Raw genomic sequence first — 20,387 nt, forward strand, 5'->3', positions numbered from 1 at the left:
GGCTTTGCGAAAAAGGGACAGAAATGGTATTTCATAAGAAACTGAATTGAATATTGTTAGAATTGCTTCTTTTTTCTTTAAATGGGTATCCTTTTTTTTTTTTAATTTATTTTTTAAGATTTTATTTATTTGAGAGAGAGAGAATGAGCAGAGGGAAGGGCAGAGGGAGAAGCAGGCTCACAGGGAGCCTGACATGGGGCTCAATCTCAGGACTCCAGGATCCTGACCCAAGCTGAAGGCAGTCGCTCAACCGACTGAGCCACCCAGGCGTCCCTGTTAGAATTGCTTCTAAGAGCATCGTCATTTAGGATAACTTGGGGTGGGGATGCCCTAAGAGTTACTCTGGATCTTTAAGTACCAAAATGTTAAGTTTGGTATTGCACTTGGCAGCCGTTCAGAGAGATCTCCGATGAGTTCAGAACTTCCCAATTTTTCGGGGCACCTGGCTGGCTGGGTTGGTGGAGCGTGTGACTCCTGATCTCGGGGTTGTGGGTTCGAGCCCCACATTGGGTGTAGAGATGGCTTAAAAATAAAATCTTTAGGGATGCCTGGCTGGCTCAGTCGATAGAGCATGTGACTCTTGATCTCAGGGTCATGAGTTCAAGCCCCATGTTGGGTGTGGAGCCTACCTAAAATAAATTAAAAAAGAAAAAAAGAGAACTTCCCATTTTTCCTTAGTGTGGTTCCTTTATCATTCTTCAGGACCAAATTTATGAAGTTGAAATGCCTTCGGGGCTACCACAGGGATGGTGTATTGGTTTCCTAACATAGTTGCGTGTTTGTGGCCTCTTCAGAGGCTGAGAAATAAGATCAAAATCAAGACCTTCAAGATGGAGGCACAATATAGCAGAATATGGTATTACAGTTCCGATATTGTCATGCTGAGCCTGAGGCACCTCCTTTAGAATCTTTCACCTTTGTAAAGAAACATCCTGTAAAAGAAAACAAATGAACACAAAGACAACAAACAAAACCAGAAGCAGACTAAGTACAGAGAACAAACTGGTGGTTTCCAGAGGGGAGGTACCTGGGGGGGGGGGGGTGTAGACAAAATAGGTAAAGGGGATTAAGAGGTACAAATTTCCAGTTATAAAATAAGTAAGTCACTTGAAAGGGTTAAAAAGTACAGCCTAGGGAGTATAGTCAATAATATTGTAATGATTCGTGTGGTAAAAATAGGAAATACTCTGTAAAATGCATCACACTTTTTACTACTTCACAGGATTCTTTGCTTTAAAAGATAGTGTCAGTATTCTAGAGACATCATGTGTGGAAATTCCCATGAGTCTTCTTGCTGTCTTTGTTAAAGTCTAGAAATTTATTGGAGTACTGACTCCAGTTTTGTTTTATATTTAAAAAGGGTGCTGGAGAAGGTTTAGAGAACAGTAGCAAGGGTTAGTAAAAGAGAAGGTAGGGATTATATAAGGGACAGGTGAAAGAAGTCAAAGGCACACCTCATTTCTGGTATTAGGGCAGAATGGAAGCCCTGATTAACGCTCCCCATGGGAATAAGTAAAATGCTGAATAAAATATACCCTGCTGCCTTGACATGGGAATCAGAAATTTGCAGATCTCCTGGAGGTTGAACAGACATCTCAAATTTCATCCACCCAACCTGAACTTCTGATCTTCTCCATCAAGACCACCATTCCAGCAGCCTTCCCCCTATCAAAGATGGCAACTCCAAAAAACTCAAGATTCATGCTCAGCACTCTCGGGCTCCACATTCATTCTGTTCGCTCTGCCATCAAAATATCTCCAGAATTCAACACTCTGCACTGCTTCCATGGCTACCACCTGGCAGGAACCACCATCATCTCTAGGCCACGTTGCTACAATGGCCTTCTAACCGATTTCCCCGCTTTTACCCTTGCCTCCTAGAATCTACTCTTGGTGCAGCAACCAGAGTGAGCCTTTCAAACCTAAGTCAGATCTTGGCATGTCTCCGCTCAAAAGCTTCCAGAGGCTTTCCTTCTCACTCAGAGGCCAAGCTGGTGTCCTTACAATGCCCTGTGAAGCTTTCTGTCACCTGCCCCCCTAATAACCTCTCTAACCTCATCTCCAGTTCTCTTTTCCTTTTTTTTCTTTTTTTTTTTTTTTTGAGGGGAGGGATGGGCAGAGGGGGAGAGAGAGGGAAAGCGAATCCCAAGAAGGCTCCACACCAGCACGGAGCCCAACTCGGGGCTTGCTCCGACAACCCTGAGATCATGACCTGAGCGGAAATCAAGAGTCGGACACTTAACCAACTGAGCCACCCGGGGGCCCCTCCAGTTCTATTTTCCTTGCTCACTCTGTTCTAGCCACACTGGCCTCCTATTTCTTGAACACACTAGTCTCCCTCTGCCTTAGAGTCTGCACGGGCTGTACTTTCTGCCAGGAACCCTCTTCTCCTGGCATATGGACAATTCCTTCACTTTCTTCAAGTCTTTATGCAAGTATTACCTCTTCAAGGGGGCCAACATATCCATTGTATTTTGAACTGCAACCTCCTTTTCTCCTCTGCCATTTCAGTACCCTTACCCTGCTGTAATTTTTTGTTTTTCATTGTTCTTATCAACTTCTGAGATACTTAGTTATTATGTTTGGGGTTCATTCCCAATGGGTCTCTTCCCATTGAATGTAAGTTCCTTCAGAGCAGGATCTTTGTTTTGTTTACTGATGTAACAGAAGCTCCTTGAAGAGTACCTGGCATCTTGTAGGAGAGCACAGTCTATTTGTTGAATAAACAAGTGATTCCCCAAAGCAGAAATAGACTCAAATCCTTTCCAACCAGGCCTCAAATCATTTATACAGGAAAAGTTCCAAAGAAAATAAGTAACTCATACTTAAAAATGAAAAAGCGCACAAGGAAACAAGACACCAAAAAAGGATAAGCATAAAAATATGATCCAGAAAGATTTTTAACAGTCATATTATGCAGAGAGTAAAAAATTATGGTTAAACATGATTTTGTTTTATTTTTAAATTTTTAAATTTATTTTTTAATCTTTGGTTTTTCTGTTCAGCATGTTTTAAAGAAGTGCTTTTAAAACTAGGAGCAGGGTAAAGAAACTAAAAAATAATCAAGTAAATTAAAAAATAATTTCTAGAAATGAAAATATACTAATTAAAATGAAAAACGTCAGTGGGCCGATTTAACAGTATATTAGACACAGCTGAAGACAGCGAATGAACTGCTAGATCTGGAAAAACTGTCTAGCATACAATTCCGAAGCAGATTGGAAAGTATGTTTTCAGGGGTGGCGGGCAGCTAAGACATGAAGTACAGAGTGATGATGGTATAAAAAAATAATAGCTGATGATTCCCAGCATTGTTGGAAGACACGAGGAAACCTATCAGGTCCAATGCATGGTAAATGGAAAGAAATTCTCACCCAGGCACAGAGAAGCTGCAGTATACCAAAGAAGAGAGATCTCACAAGCAATTATTTTTTTTGAAAACAAAAAAGGCAAATCATCCATACTCTTAAAATTTCAACAATTAAATTTATGAGTGACCCTTGGACAAGAAAAACAGATGTCAGAAGATATCTTTAATGTTCTGAGACAAAGAGGAGCTAAACTGAATTCATTACCTGCTTGAACCATCTTTCTGCCAGACTGACAAAAACAGAGACTTTAGGACCCAGACTGGAGGAAATTATAAAGAAAAATGTACTTCAAGCAGAAGGAAAAAGATTACAAATAAAAGGTCTGAGATTCAAGAGGGGACAGTGAGCAAAGATGTTGGTAAATATTTAAATACAATTCAGCAACATCAAAACAATAAAACAAAGTAATGTCAGATTCGTTTCGAGACAAATCTGAACCAAGTGCTTTTATAAATTATAGATTGGAAAAAAGTGATCACAGTTGAAGCATGAAGGTTTTTGTATTTTTCAGTAGGAAGATAATCTACTGATAAACTTTAGACTATATTAAATATGCATGTTAAGATTTTATTTATTTATTTGACAGAGAGAGACACAGCGAGAGAGGAAACACAAGCAGGGGGAGAGGGAGAGGGAGAGGGAGAAGCAGGCTTCCCGCTGAGCAGGGAGCCCGATGCGGGGCTCGATCCCAGGACCCTGGGATCATGACCTGAGCTGAAGGCAGACACTTAATGACTGAGCCACCCAGGCGCCCCTAAATATGTATGTTAATATTGCTAGGAAAACGTCTGAAATAGGCCTGACTGTTTAACTTCCAAACAAGTACAAGAAAGAATTTAAAAAGAAAAAAGAAGAAACTCCTCATTCCAAAAGAAGGAAAGAAATCAGGGGAAAAACTGTTTGAAAAGACATAATAAAATAAGAAGTAAAACACTTAAAAGGGAATGATAAATATAAATGCTAAATTTGTCAATTAAAGGAAAACAATTTTCAGACTAACAACTCTAACTGAAAGAAAGAGATAGACAAATACTAATCTAAGCTGTTATAACTATATTAATATCAAAGTAAACCTTGAACAAAAAAATGTCATTGAAATGTGTCAGTACATACATTCTGAACTTGTATACAGTGAATAATATAGCCTCAAAATATAAAGCAAAAATTAACAGGAATCAAAGATAAATGCCCAATGGAGTGGGGGATTTTTACATAATTTTCTAAGTTAATAATAGATTAAGCAAACAAAAAAGGCTGAGCACAATTAAGCTCATTCTAATGGACATGTATAAACCATGCATATCATTTTATAGACTACATTTTTTTTCAAGCAAATATGAAAGTCTTTGAAAATTGATCATGTGCTAGGTCATAACATGAGCCTCAAGAATTGTCATAAAAACCACATTCTTTGACCACAATGCAGTTATGACAAAAAGATAACTAAAAAAAAAATCCCAGCTGGAGAAGTTAAAATCCAACAAAGTTTTTAGAAACACGAGTCTAAAGAGAAATTGTAATGGAAACATGAAAATACTAAAACTGCACAATGGAAATATTAAAATAAAGTTGTGTATGTAGTTAAAGCAATTAACTTAGAGGAAGATTTATAGCCTAAATTCTTCCATTAGGAAAGAAAAAAAGGCTCAGTATGAATGAACTAAGCATGTGAGGAGTTAGAAAATTAAGAATATAATAAATCTAAAAGAGAGGGTGAAAGAGCATATATCCATGATACAGGAAATAAATATTCAAAATAAAGAGGATCAATGAGATAAACGTTGATTCTTTGAAGAGACTAAAAATAGAGAAGTGTCCGGTCAGGTTTTTCAAGAAAAAGAAAAAAGAGGTATCTCAAATAAACAATAAAAGGGATGAAAATGTAGATATAACTACTGATTCAGTAAAGAATAAATGAAAAAAGGATGTCATGAACTTTAAACCAGTAGTTTTGAAACATACACGAAATGTATAAGGAAAAATATGTTTATCAAAATTAACACTGATTTAAAGAGAAATAGAAAATATGGGTCGTGTTTTAGCCTCGAAGTAAATCGTATCTCATAGTTTAAGATTTTTCCACAATGAAAACAGCAAGCCTAGATGGCTCTGGAGTTATATTCTACCCAGTGTTTAAAGAATAAATCATTCTATTTATATACAAACAGTTCCAAAGAATAGAAGAAAGTATGATCACTGATTTATGAGATTAGCAATACTCTAATGCAAAAGACAGACAAGGGTTGTAGAAGAGAGGAGAATCTCAATTTCACTCATGAACTTGGCTAAAAAATCCTAAGTAAATTGTTAGCAAAGCATATCCTGCAATAGAAAGATAATATCAGGTTGTTTTGCCAGGAAGGCAAGTTGAATAATACTAGACAATCAGTTTTCTAGAAATAACACTTGCGGTGAATTGTCCCAACCCTCCTACTAAATGCAGAGAGATTGGACAAATTGCACGTACACACACATACACACAAATCTTCAAAGCATCAGAGAACTAAGAATGTAGTGAAGACTCACTGGGCCATCATCAGGAAAGGATTGACCTACTTTTCCCCTGGAAGTTGGGGATGGGGAGGGGGAGTTTACTGACCACCGAAGAAGCAAGTGAGAGGCTGAGTAGGCCTTTCAAAAGTCATCCAGAGCTAGAGCAATTGAGGGTCAAGTCCAGAGCCCCCCAGAGTGTGTGCAAATGGAGGGAGGTATTGGTAAAGTCCTCATGTTTTGGGTTGGCCTGTGTCCTTGGACCAAGGGTGAACTGCAAGAAGACCAGAGCACGTGTGCATTTCAGCCCAGCTTCAAATCATCCCAGGCACAGGAAATGCAATAAAGTTATCTGGTATTATAAAAGGGCCCCCAGGTGCTGGCAGAAGCAGACAGAAATCCTCCCTGAGAAAGATATCATCCTCCTAGGATTCAAATTATTTTGTATTTTTTCAAATTCAATGAGTGGTATTCAGTACAGAATAATCAGGCAAACAAGGAGGAAAGGCAACATGGATGAAAATGGGTATAAACAACAAAATAGAAACAGACCCAAAAGAAGTTATTACAAACACATGAAGGAGATGTAAGTCACCAATATTCAATCTGTTGATTAAATTACCAGGAAATGTGTTCATAAAAAAGCTGGAGAAAATGTAGAACTGCACATAAGAGGGGAAAGTAAATTTCAGTTTACGATGGAAGGTTTGTATATTTATAAAATAATTTGTTAGGTATATGAATCTTTTTATAGCTTTGTGTACCTTTTCCTATGATATATTCTTCCCAGCTAGTATTTTATTTTATTTTTTATTTTTTTAAGGATTTTATTTACTTATTCGACAGAGAGAGAGAGCACGAGCAGGGGGTAAGGCAGAGGGTAAGGGAGAGGCAGGCTCCCCGCTGAGCAGGACCCCCGGGATCATGATCTGAGCCCAAGGCAGACGCTTAGCTGACTCAGCCACCCAGTGCCCCCCCAGCTACTATTTTAAAATAAGATCAAGAGCAGGGCGCCTGGGTGGCTCAGTCGTTAAGCGTCTGCCTTCGGCTCAGGTCATGATCCCGGGGTCCTGGGATCGAGTCCCGCATCAGGCTCCCTGCTCGGCGGGAAGCCTGCTTCTCCCTCTCCCACTCCCCCTGCTTGTGTTCCCTCTCTAGCTGTCTCTCTCTCTCTGTCAAATAAATAAAATCTTTAAAAAAAAAATAAGATCAAGAGCCCATCAGTGTGGGCTGATTTAAAACTTCATCTGTTAGAAATCGGAGAATTAGGCCTACAGCAACAACCCCAAAGAAAAGCATACATAAAAACCTAATTGCTTTGAAAAGGATCTAGATCGGCAGAATGTACTACAGCATTCTTTATTCGTGACACATGTTATTGTCCAATCGGCCTCACCAGTAACTATACAAATGGGATCGCTTTGTGATGAGTGTCATACAGGGTTGTGCCCGGTCCTTGGGTGGAGGAGAAAGTTGCTGTTTTCAGTTGCACTTTATAAGAGAGAAGTAAGGCACATGTAAGTTGTAAAAAATAAATGTTTTTGTCTTTACATGAGACATAGAAGCTTTTTTTTTTTTCCCCTGAGTTTTAACTGAAGTCTTCTGGCCACTTTTCCTCTTTCTGCAGAATGAACACGTCGATTACGTAGATGTTGGCGGGGCTTATGTGGGGCCAACCCAGAACAGAATCTTACGGTTATCTAAGGAGCTGGGTCTAGAGACTTACAAAGTGAACGTAAATGAGCGTCTTGTTCAATATGTCAAGGTAAGTCTGACATTTGACTCAAGTGACCAGTGGGAGAGAGCACTGTATTCGGGAAAACATTTGGTTTTGTTTTTAGTTGTTTTTTTTCTCAAAGCAATTGTACCAATAGGCTCTCAGCTTTACAGTAGTATTCCATGTTTTCTTTTTTTTTTTCTTTTTCTTTTTAAAACGTCCTTGTGGACTCTGGGAATCTCTGCCAGGGGTCAGGCCTCGGCTTGGCCCTCTTCCGCGTCACCCACTGTAGCCCTTGAAGGCTGCACCCTCACCCCCAGTCCAACTGGAGTAGGGGTAGGAGGCTCTCAGCTTTTTTTTTTTCCTCTTCCCCCTTTATGAGGGGGGGGGGGGGGGGGGGGGAGCACGAGTCATACACACACACACACACACACACACACACAGAGCCCCAGGCAGCCCCCCAAGCACCTATGAGGCAATTCTAAGGCCTCAAGGAACACGAGTCTGAGGCTACTTCTTCTTTTTTTTTTTTTTAAGATTTTATTTATTTATTTGACAGAGAGAGACACAGCGAGAGAGGGAACACAAGCAGGGGGAGTGGGAGAGGGAGAAGCAGGCTTCCTGCTGAGCAGGGAGCCCGATGCGGGGCTCGATCCCAGGACCCTGGGATCATGACCCGAGCCGAAGGCAGACGCTTAACCGACTGAACCACCCAGGTGCCCCCTGAGGCTACTTCTTAAGACTGAACAGGTTATTCATTCTCATTCTTACCTGACGCTTCTTTGCACACTTTGAGAATTTCCTCTGTATCGGGCCTTGACTCTTGGGGAGTCTAGCCGGGTTGTGCCGTTTCATACTGTTGAAACGAGATTGTTTAAACTCTGCTGATTTCCACGCAAGAAACAGCAGCTGTTGCCAGTGTTATTCTTTCTTACTGAAGCCAAACATGGAGCAGCTGGAGTCTGGAGATGTGCCTTGAGAGGTCAAGTTCTCCGATCTGCCAATGCAGTCCACTTCCTGGAACTACACGGGCAGGGCTCATTTACTCATTCTTTTATTTAAACATTTATGTATTTATTTGAGAGACAGAGCACAGGAGGAGAGGGCACAGGGAGAGGGAGAGAGAGAGTCTTAAGCAGACTCAGCGCTGAGCGGGGAGCCGGATGCGGGGCTCAATCCCACGACCCTGAGATCACCACCTGAGCCAAAACCAAGAGTCAGACACTTAACCAACTGTGCCACCCAGGCGCCCCTCATTTACTCATTCTAATGCCAGGATTCCCACACCAGTAGCCACATGACTTCTCACCAGCACTCCCCCAGGCAGTCAGGCTCCAGACCCGCAGGGGACTTCTGGAGTTTGGAGTTGAAGGGACTTGTGAGGGTATGCACACTGATGCACAATCAGGGAAATTTGTGGAATTTCTGATAGCTGGTTTGGGATGGTTTGGGATGCTTGGGGGAAGAGTCTGGCAAAACTAAGTTCAGAAATCCACGGAGGAATGAAGAAAGTATAAAAGTAAAAAAATTATACGAAGTGTTGATGAACTCTAACTTCCATGGGCTTCATGATCACAAAGGGAAAAACCCCTTTGCTTCCCCACTTTCTCTTTTCTGCACGGCATGGTGTTTCCCTGGACTAGTTAATAATAACAACACTGAGAATGATAGCAACTAACATTTACTGAGCACTTTTACGTGTATTAGCATATGTAACGTATTCGCACTCAACTACTAATTAAACAAACGGTCATGTAAATTCACTCTCCAGTCCAACTGGGAAGCAAATGAGTCTGATGATTGTCTTGGAATCTGAGCAGACTCATGCTTCTAATCTCTTCCTCTCTAACATTCAAGAGGTGAGAGATTTTTATTTTCCCTGGAGGCTCATAGTAAACAACAAAGTCCTTTTTTTATGCACGAACTCATTACATCCACCTTGTTAGGCAGGTACGATTGTCCCCATTTTACAGAGGAGAAAGCTGAGGTTCAGAGAAGTAAAGCAACTTGACAAGGCTATGAAACTAGTAATGGTCTGCCTACCCCCTGAGCTCCTACTGTTCATGAATTTTAGGACTGACTTACAAATAAGCACATATTGAAGGGGCTAAACTAAACACCATTCTTTTCATTTAAGACATAATCTCATCTAAAGAAAAGATGGATTCTAGAAATACTATTAAACCATCCTCTCATATACTTTAACCTGCCAAAGAACACATATTCTCCCCCCAAGTTAGACATCAATGTTAAGGTAAAACAGTAGTGGGTCAGTTAGAGGTTAATTTATTTTACCTGAATGAGTGCCTTTCTGCTAGTGTTTCTAATAAATCATATCATTTCTGCAATGAGAAATACTCGGTGTGGTGGATGTTTTTATAATGACCAGGAAGCTGTAAAGTGAGGAGGACAGATTAGGGAAATTTTATATTCCATGTAAGATTATTAATAAACCATATAGCAAAAAATAACTCCACTTATTTAAAAATATCTCAACCCTCACTGTTCTGTACACTTCTGGGGGGGGAATAAAGGGACTTTTTCCCATCACCATAGTACATTGGGTTAATAATGCAAATTATCTTTGTGGCACTCTCTGCATCGGCTCTCGTGACAACCCCAGCCTCTATAATCTCCCACAGCGCATTCTTTTCAGTAAGTAACACCAAAATGGTGGTGGGTGCATCACCAGAAGATTGCCATTGTCTAGTTAAAACTAAGCCATATTCGTGATGGTCCAGGTTGCTTCAGCTTTTAAAGGTTCCCAGGGTGCAGCCTTAAAGAATGCCTCAATTATTTCTTCTGACAGCAGACTGTAGTGCATCCAGTTTCAGTGTGTTCTAGGATGATTTTTAGTATTCACCAAAGAATTATTCATGACCTTTGGTTGATCGTGTTGACAGTGCACATTTTGACGCGACAGCATGGAGTTCCAAGCCTGAGCCTCTGAGCTGAGCAATGGGGCTAGACCAGTGGTATTTTGCACCCTCTCCCTTACCAGGAAGACCACGTCTATCTACTTCATTCACAGAAGGTTCACGTCATTATTGCCAAATTCATTCATTAGTTCAATAAATAGTTACTGTATAGTCTTCTCTGTACAAGATAATTGTTCTAGGCTGGAAACGGTGGACACATGATCGAAGTTTCTGCTTGCACGGAGCTTACCATTAGCTAACATTTCTGCCTGCATCCTTCATGGATCTTGCGAATAGAATACCTGTTCTAATTCTGGTTTAGTAGATTCTGATTCTTTTTTCTTCAGTTCTTTTGTTTTGTTTTGTTTTGTTTTTTTAGTAATCTCTACATCCGATGTGAGGCTCGAACTCACAACCCTGAGATCGAGAATCACATGCTGTACCCACTGAGCCGGCCAGGCGCTATAGAAGATCCTGATTCTTATAGAATAGGTTTTTGAACGGGTTTTATGAATGTGGTGAATTGGAAACGGGTCTGTTTAGGAGATTATATCTGATTTGTGAAATTAAATTAACCATGTTGTCTTTACCCTAAAAGGTAGATTTGAAGTGGCATCAGCTAGGTGTGTTTGAAACATTCTCTTTGTGTCTTCTTTTCCTTTGGATGGTGTAAGGGAAGCAGATGGACTTGAGTGCTTCTTGGGTTGGTTGATCCGTTACTTGCATTAGTAAATTAGATGCACCATCATTACAATTATTTTATGAGTACGTTAAATGGAGTTGTGGAGACTTTTTGTTAAATTTTACAATGCTAAGTCTTGGAGAGGAAGGAAGAAGTGCTTGATTTCCTTTTTCTTTCTTCTTTTTTTTTAAGATTTTATTTATTTATTTGAGAGGGAGAAGCAGGCTCCCCACTGAGCAGAGCGACCAATACGGAGCTTGATCCCAGGATCCCCAGGATCCCGAGGTCATGACCCAAGCCGAAGGCAGACGCTCAACTGACTGAGCCACCCAGGTGCCCCCCCTTTTTTCTTTTAATGGGTTCTTCCAGATCTTAATAATGAAGAAATGCTGTAGAGAGGAAGAACACTGCCTCCAGAGATGGAGCAAGGCATTTTGCAGGCGCTGCTCTGCGGGAGAAATTGACACATTTATGCATTCCCACTTTCTCCCTGCTTTCACACCCTAAATAAAAAGGGAGACTATAAATACATACCACACATTTCTTTTTAGAGAATGGTGTGATGAAAAATTATTTAAAACAACATAGGCTTTCCTGATAGTAACAGCTCACCAAGCAAGTTTTCCTAGTATGGGTTCTGTTCTTCCCACAGCCGTTTACTTGAGGTTTCTATGCCAACGACTGAAATCAAAAGGCTTTTCAGAATGTGTGTGCTCTGGAATACTAAGTAAAAATTTTTTTGTTGTTGCTAAGAGGTGAACTCTGTTTTAGCCAGCAGGCCGTGTTGAAAGCAGGGGATTTATTTTTTCTTAGTTTGTCTTAATGCTTGCCAGAAATAACTGCGTCTTTGACCCCTTACTTTGTAATAGAGTGTTTCCTTGGGATTAGGGACATGTATTTTTAAGCTGCTTTCAACACCTTTCCATACCAACTCACAGAAGGTGTATCTTTTGTGTTCAAAGAAAGTTCTGCTTTCACTTTTAAGTCTGCTCAGTAGGAAAGGCAAGAAACCAAAGGTGTTCGGCTTTTGTAGGGATGTTGCTTGTTGCGTCTTTGTCTCCTTTCTTTTAATCACTTATGTCCATCCCTCCTCACTCCATGCATAGGTATTGTCTTCCATCTGTAATGTGCTTATACTTGTGTCACCTTATTTGAGTGATCCTATGAGGTAATAAGCATGTCCTCCCATCTTATAGATGAGAAAACTGAGGCTCAGAAAGCTTAGGTGCCAAAGTAAGGCTTTCCAGGTCTTGAGCCCAGGGTTCTGTGGGTTATGTCACATCGTTCCTTAGTCCACAGGGAGAACGTCAACTTGTAAATCCCTTTAGGAAACTGCTGTGAGGTATGACAAAAATCACCTTACCCCTAAGGGTTCTGGACTCCTAACATGCCACTGAGGCAGTAGGGGCTCCTGTGGACGCGGCCTCCTGTGGACACAGGCACTGGGAGCCATATGTGGTGCCATTCACCAGGGTGGCTTCTTCTCTCGCACCCTGAGCCATGAATCTGGAGTCCCTCTGGCCTTCAGTGAGTGCCTGACTGCCGAGGAACCCCCAGGCCACCCCAGTTAGGCACAGCAGGCTTGGGTTGGTTGATCCATTACTTGCATTAGTAAATTAGATGCACCATCATTACGATTATTTTATGAGTACGTTAAATGGAGTTGTGGAGACTTTCTGTTAAATTTTGCAATGCTAAGTCTTGGAGAGGAAGGAAGAAGTGCTTGATTTCCTTTTTCTTTCTTCTTTTTGTTTAAGATTTTATTTATTTGAGAGGCAGAAGCAGGCTCCCCACTGAGCAGAGCGACCCACAGATGGGTTCTATTACTGTGTTAAACTACTAAGTCTAGAGGTCTCGGACATGGTTTGGAATTGCTGGCTATATATTCTTTTTGTTAAGTGATTTATGTGAACTCATTAGTCAAAGTATGATCGACATAAGAGTATCTTATTTTATATCCTCCCTGGTTTAAAAAGAAAAAAAAAAAGAATAAAAAAGAAAAAGTGGGGCACCTGGATGGCTCAGTTGGTTGAGCGTCTGACTCTTGATTTCGGCTCAGGGCATGATCTCATAGGTCGTGGGATCGAGCCCTGCATCGGGCTCTGCGCTCTGTGGGGCGTCTGCTTGAAGATCCTCTTTCCTTCTCCCTCTGCCCTTCCCCACCCTCTAAAAATAAATGAAGCTTTAAAAAAAAAAAAAGAAAAAGAGAGAAAGGATTTAAAATAATTTGTATAAGTCAGGGTAGAGATGAAAAAAACACAATTAGGTAAGAACAGGCACGTGGTAAGTGGGCAGGTGCTCATGATAAGAAATTCTGTTTGATCATAGAAATGAAGTAATACAAGAGGGATTATTTGCTTTCTTCTCTAAATTACAGTTATACATGGGTTTTTAAAAGCAGAGAGACTAAACATGTTCATATATTCTCACCTTGATCTATCAAGTATTTAGTAAAAAGATACATGGACGTCGCTTGTAAAAAAATAGTTTTTGGTAGCTTCCATTCTTTTCCACTCCATTTTAAAAAGACTTCATTTCTTTCTTTTTTTTTTCATTTATTTCTTGTGTTTACAGGAAAGTGCAATGACAGAAATTACTCTTAAAGCCTTGTACTGTTTAGAAAGCCAGGTCAGCATTAGCCATTTTCTCTCAAAGCCTCCTTTCTTTTTCCTATAAATTTTCAGGGAGAAATCTCCCATTTAGTTTGTAGATCATAAAGCTTCTACTTGGTTGAAGTGACAGCCCAATAAATAGAAAAGTCAGGTTAATTGTTAGATTTTTTTTTCCTTTTGTTTTTTCTTTTTTTTCCTTTTTAAAAAAATTGGCAGGGGGGCGCCTGGGTGGCTCAGTCGGTTAAGCGTCTGACTCTTAATTTTGGCTCAGGTCATGATCTCGGGGTAATGGGATCGAGCCCCGCATCAGGCTCCATGCTGAGCATGGAACCTGCTTAAGATTCTCTCTCTCCCTCTGCTCCTCCCGGCCCCACGTGTGTGCGCGCACTCGCTCAAAAAAAAAAAAAAAAAAAAAAAAAAAAAACTGTGGTAAAATACACATAACATAAAAATTTATCTTCTTGGGGCGCCTGGGTGGCTCAGTCGTTAAGCGTCTGCCTTCAGCTCAGGTCATGATCCCAGGGTCCTGGGATCGAGCCCCGGATCGGGCTCCCTGCTCAGTGGGGAGCCTGCTTCTCCCTCTCCCGCTCCCCCTGCTTGTGTTCCCTCTCTCGCTGTGTCTCTCTCTGTCAAATAAATAAATAAAATCTTAAAAAAAAATTTATCTTCTTAACCATTAGGTGTACAATTCAGTGACATTAGGTACATTCGCATGATTGTGCACCCATCATCTGTTTACAGAACTCTTTTCATCTTCTTGGATTCATTTTTAATAGAGGCCAGTTCATTACAGCAATCCTTTTGTAAGCATTCATTGAGAAGTGGTCTAGAGTCGGCCTCTGTGACTCAGTGAACTGGCTTTCAGTGGCAGTGTAGAAAGGGGATTCGGTCAGACACGAAGGATTTTTCTTAGGCTGTGGAACTTTGCTGTCACCTCCTCAAGTGGGGCCTCGGCGTTGCAGTTAATGGCAAAAAGAACCTTGTCGGTGGAATGAAGCTTCCTCAAGAGAAACTGCTCTAGTCTCCATGATAGCCCAACTGCTAGAGGTTCTGAGCTTTCAGGTTAAATGTTGCCAGTTTGAGGTCAGACTCTCCTTTTTTCCTCCCCCTACTTTCTACTTCATCACTATTTCTACTTCCTCCCCATTCCCCCCTCTGCAACCCCCACTTTACCCCAGAGCATGCACCCACTATCCTAGCCCAAAGACTTAATCATTGGTCCTGAAGTGTCAAACTTTTGTAGAGTAGCCTTCTAACAGCTGAAACTGAAACACCCTTGAACGTCCTTATAAATCCCATACCTGGTGCATTCTGGGCACTTCCTGAAGAAGGGAAGTTCTGGTGTCCCATGAGCACATGCTGACCCAGCCAGAAAGTCTTTGCTGTCATTGCCCTGTGCTGCCATTTAACGGGATCAATGCTGTCATATGTAGCCCTCTATTTCAGGCCTGGGCTCTAAGCTTTTTCACCTCTGTGTCAAGCTCATTGAACGAATACCTTTGGAAAACCGGGTGGACCGCAGAGTTTTAGTAAGTGGCAGTTTTCCTTACTTTAGAGACGGGAGAAAATTGTAAGAATGCAAGTATTTGGTTCAAGGTCCTACAGAAGTGTGTGTGTGAGAGAGAAAGAGAGACAGACAGATGTGAAAGCCTAGTTGATAACTGACCTTAGCAAACACAGACCTTGAAACTGAAGAGACAAATAATGATCATAATGTGGATACCTTCCATTTGAGCAGTCCAGTACTGTTTTCATAACACTTCATTTTGTTGTTTGCTTTGTGTTCGGGGTCTCATGCAACCAGAAGAAGAAAATTCTAGGTGGAATGGCAGAAAATGTGAATGTTAATTATAGTTAAATGTAATGACTACTTTGATCCCAAAAGCTGTGGAAATGAGTCCTTTCCATTTAAAGGCCATTTCTCATGTCAGGTTTTTCAAACAGAGGGATCGATTCCTAAACTACTAGTCCATTTCCTTTTATTGTGACAGCCCTCGTGTAATTTGTCAGACTCAAATGATACACTGGGAACCTCAGGCTGAGATTTAATTTTGTGTGTTTGCCCAAGTACCCAGTGGCCTAGTTTCCAGAGCCATATCCAGCAGATAAATGTCTCAGAAAAAAACCTCAGGCTTCCGAGACGATGGGAAGAAATCACCGCTGGCCCACACTTGCTGCCCAGCAGGGGTCATAAAAGTTGACTCGGAGGCACAGATGCGGGCACAGTCACTAATCTACATAATTATTGGGGCCAAAGTAGTCCCGAGTATCTGTGACTTTTCCCAGTTGGTAGATTTTTTTTAAAAAATCCGTCTCTGATGTTCAAATGTGGGGAAGACGGTGCTAAGGCTCTAGTGACTCCTGGCCCCCTCCCCCTCCCATGTCTCCACCACCATGATCACGGGAGCCCTCGCTGGAGTAACTCCACGCAGTAGAACGGCAGGACTGCCCCTGCCCAGTCACTGGGATACACAAGCTGAATGCACTCACTTAAAAGCCAGTCTGGCAAGAAGCCCTGCTTTGCCCTTGACCCTCTCTACCTGCTCTGACGTACTTTCTCTTTGTACTGCCCGGTTCCCAGAGGCAGAGTCCCAGGCTCGAGACTCAGCACAGAGCACTTGCAATTTCAGCTAGACGCACGAGTGATTTCATTTTGTTTTTCCTATTGACTCAGTGTTGTGGGATGACGTACGTTCTTGTTCAGGAGACGTCCACATGAGACCGTATTCCCATTAGGAGCATTTGGAAAATAAATCCTCTGGTTATCAGGGCTCTGCTTTCTAGCCCCTGTTCTCCCGTGCTCCCTCGGGCCCCTGCGAGTGCCAGCCAGAAGAGGAAGAGAGAATGCCTAAGGGAATATTTTCTAAGCAACATTAATCCCAACAGTGCTTTGCAAGAGGGAGTTTCTTGGTCAGATACATTGTGGAGATGCTCCGTGTCCTATCCCTATCGTTGAGTGCCAAGATGTCTGTTAGCAAATTAGGGGTCCTATGAGGATAGGCAGAAAATTTTTTTAAAAAAAATTAAAAAGAAAAGCTGTTTAACTATAAGCCAGGATTTCCCAAATTCATGGCCACAGAACCCATTTTTATATAGCATCCATAAGGAGCAGAGTGAGAAATGCTCACATAGGAAATGGTTTTAGAGATCTTCATCTTTTTCTCTTCCCTTCAGTACCTACACATAGGGAGTTCTAGTAAATCTGATGGTAGTATTGATTATGGCTATTTTAGAAAAGGTGTGTATGTGGAGTTGATCATTAAAAATCAGTGCTAAATTGGCATTGATTAGAAGACCTTGTCTGAGGTGGGAAAAGAGGGAGTCATTTGTGTAGAAAGAGGCTGGACTCCTTCTGGAGCCTGGAGGAGCTAGATGTGATATCTATACATGTAAGAATTGTATTCCCTCCCCTTTCTTAAAGATTTTATTTATCTATTTGAGAGAGAGAAAGAGTGAGACAGAGCACAAGCAGGGGGAGAGGGAGAAGCAGACTCCCTGTTGAGCAGGGAGCCCGACCTGAGGCTTGATCCCAGGACCCTGAGATCATGACCTGAGCCACAGGCAGACAATCGACTGAGCCACCCAGGCGCCCCTGTATTTACCCCTTTTATTCCTCCATGTAATGAGCATTTCTCAGAACCCTGGTCTACACAAGGCAGTGTAGGAGATATAAACGTGTGTGAGGCACAGCCCTTCTCTGGTGTGTTGAAACTAGTCGGGAAAGTTCTTACATAAATCAGTTCAATAGCGTAGAAAATAGTGAGGTGCCATGGGCAACAAACAAAGTGCTTTAGTCTGCCAGAGGAAGCAGAAGTCATTTCCAGCTTCCGCTGCTAGGTAGGATCTTTGGGACCATGTTTCTCGCAGAGCTGTATTTACTCATGCCAACAACCTCCAGACATAGCACATCCTAATTGGCTCCCAGTGGAGGATCCAGCTCAGGGGCACTGCAGGTCCCATCTTCCTGACATGGAGACTGAGGCGCGGGGAGCGGGGAGCGGGGGACAGGGGAGTCTAAACCAAGAGCATGGAGTCATGAACTCTACTTCTGTCTCTGCCAAGGCACCAGCTGGGATTAAACAAATTATACATGTACACACGTATATACCCACATATATGTTAAAAACCTAATATATACATAATGTGGACCTCTGAATATCTTCAAAGACGTAGTGAACCTGCTAAAGTCATCAAAAGCTGCCCAAATTTATTACGCTGTGATGCATCTCACTTATGATGATCACAAGATTTTAATTAGGAGCAATGAAAACCAAGAGAAATTAGACATGAAATCCAGGCATCATAATATCAAAGATGTAAGGAACAAGAATAAAGCAAATAAATGTTTTTTTTTTTAAATAGGTTAGTTATTTATTTATCTGAGAGAGAGAGAGAGAGAGATAGTGACAGAGCCTGATTTTGGCCATCATCAGTCATTAGGGAAATGCGAGTCAAAACTACAGTGAGATACCACTTTGCCCCCCCAGGCTGGCTAGATTTAAATGTCGGTAACAAGTGTTGGTGAAGAAATGGAGCGTCACTGGTCAGAACGTAAAAGGGTGCAGCTGCTTTGCCAAATAGTTGGGCTGTTCTTCAAAATGGGGTGGGGGAGGATGGAGAGTGACTGTTAATGACTAAGGGTTCCTTCTTCGGGTGACAAAAATGTTCTAAAATTAGATGCGGTGATGGATGCACAACTCTGTGAATATACAAGCACCCATTGAATTATACACTTTAAATGGGTGGATTATCGAGTATGTGAGTTTTTTTTAAAGATTTTATTCATTTATTTGAGATAGAACAAGCACAAGCTGAGGGGGGCAGAGGGGGAGGGAGAAGCAGACTCCCCGCTGAGCAGGGAGCCTGACGTGGGACTCAATCCCAGGACCCCGGGATCATGACCCGAGCCACCCTGGCGCCCCTCGAGTATGTGAATTATGTCTTAAAAAAGCTGTTCTGGAAAAGCAGCCACTCATCCTCACAGTGTAACATTTTCATCTTTTTTTCTAACTGCCAGTTTCTCCAGAGTTAATGGCATTTGTGAAAGAGGAAAAAGCGCTGTCAATTATCTTTACTTACCCAAGAGCCTCCAGAAGAGCTCATATTGTTGCTATTTTAATTGCTTTGTTTGTAATTTCTGTATAGAACTCGAGTCCCTTGGGAAAGGCGGCATAACGATTCATTTGAAACCTTTCATTCTTGATGCGTCATTTGTACCTGAGCGTATTGGTCGTCTTGTTCCCCGAGATGGGACTGCACAGCTCACGTGCCGCTGCATTGGCTCATAGCCGTCCACGTCCTGAGAGAGGGACTGAGAATAAGATGAAGGTCATGAGCAAACACCCAGGAATGTGCTGCCAGCCCTTGAGAGTTGTACGAGAAGTTGTACATTACCATTTGGAAGTTCTCTTCAATATAGAGGGAGCGGAGGCATGAGAAATGCAAACCATAACACTGGGCAAAGAGAATAAATCCAGATGTTGGCTGAGCTCCCCAGGGAAATGGGTGGGTGGCTGGGGAAAGGCTGAGGATCAGACCCTGGGGAAGCAGTGGATGGACGGAGGGAGGGTTTTGCAAAGAAGTATGGACACTAGTTGGAGACTTGGAATAAGCCACGCAGTACGATGGCATGGATGTTTCCATGTTAGGATGGCTTGTTTTCGGTAGAGTAGGATGCTGTAGGTTTGAAGAGAGCTTGGCTAATCTGCATTTGGAAAGAGGAAGAAAATGATTTTGTTTTAACTATGAATACAACACAGTCCTGCCGTCCTATTTAATGGGTGTCTTTTTAGATGATCTCTGCAGTTAAAGCATTATTAAGTACTGTAGAAAAGAAACCACTAAAAGATTTCTCTTATAGGCTTGTCAAAACAGTGGGACAAGAAGGATGCCAAGGAATTCATATGAGTTGGGCAGACTTGTTCCTAAACCAGTCTAGAACATATGTGTTTATTTTCAAGATGATTAAAAAAATATTTGGCAGCTTTCCTCAGGGGCCTGTGATGCTCTTTAATAACACCCACTTCCTTTTGTTTAACTAAAACTAAAAGTACAGAGAGCCAACACTCTCCAACACGCCAATCAGTAAATGTTACTCGCTTACTCTAAACTTGGTTTATTTTATAGGACCAACAATAAAGAATGATGTGGGAGCCGTAAACTGTCACCTCCTGGCAATAGTCTCTTGTTATTAGGAACATCGGTACATTGAGGATGTGGTTTCTCAAAGGGATTTAAGTATTTGGGGCACAGTTCCAGGGACATTATGTTTTACTGGACTTCAACTCAGAGACATTGTGCTTTAGAGATTAAAGGCCATTTTGGAAGGGTTGGAAGGCTCCAGAGTATAGGTACAAAATGAACTTGACCTTTACTCAAGATTTTTTTCCTTTTATTTTCCAAGAGCAGTAGCCATTTGGAGAGATTGAGAAAGTACTGACGCCTTTGTGAGAAAACTGTACAATCACATTTACAAGCTTAAGAAGGTCCATTTGGGGCGCCTGGGTGGCTCAGTTGGTTAAGCAACTGCCTTCGGCTCAGGTCATGATCCTGGAGTCCCGGGATCGAGTCCCACATCGGGCTCCCTGCTCAGCAGGG

The 20,387-nt window shown here is 41.8% G+C and overlaps 1 protein-coding gene across 1 annotated transcript in view; it reads left to right on the forward strand.

The window, feature by feature from the left end:
* MAOA (monoamine oxidase A) overlaps positions 1 to 20,387 on the forward strand; it is a 70,093-nt gene that overhangs the window by 23,188 nt on the left and 26,518 nt on the right. The window contains exon 3 of the mRNA XM_032426513.1: positions 7,489 to 7,626. Coding sequence (XP_032282404.1) covers positions 7,489 to 7,626 — 138 coding nt within the window. The remainder of the gene's footprint in view (positions 1 to 7,488; positions 7,627 to 20,387) is intronic.

This window comes from Phoca vitulina, unplaced genomic scaffold, assembly GCF_004348235.1.
Source record: "Phoca vitulina isolate PV1807 unplaced genomic scaffold, GSC_HSeal_1.0 scaffold35, whole genome shotgun sequence".
NCBI classification, from domain to species: Eukaryota; Metazoa; Chordata; class Mammalia; order Carnivora; family Phocidae; genus Phoca; species Phoca vitulina.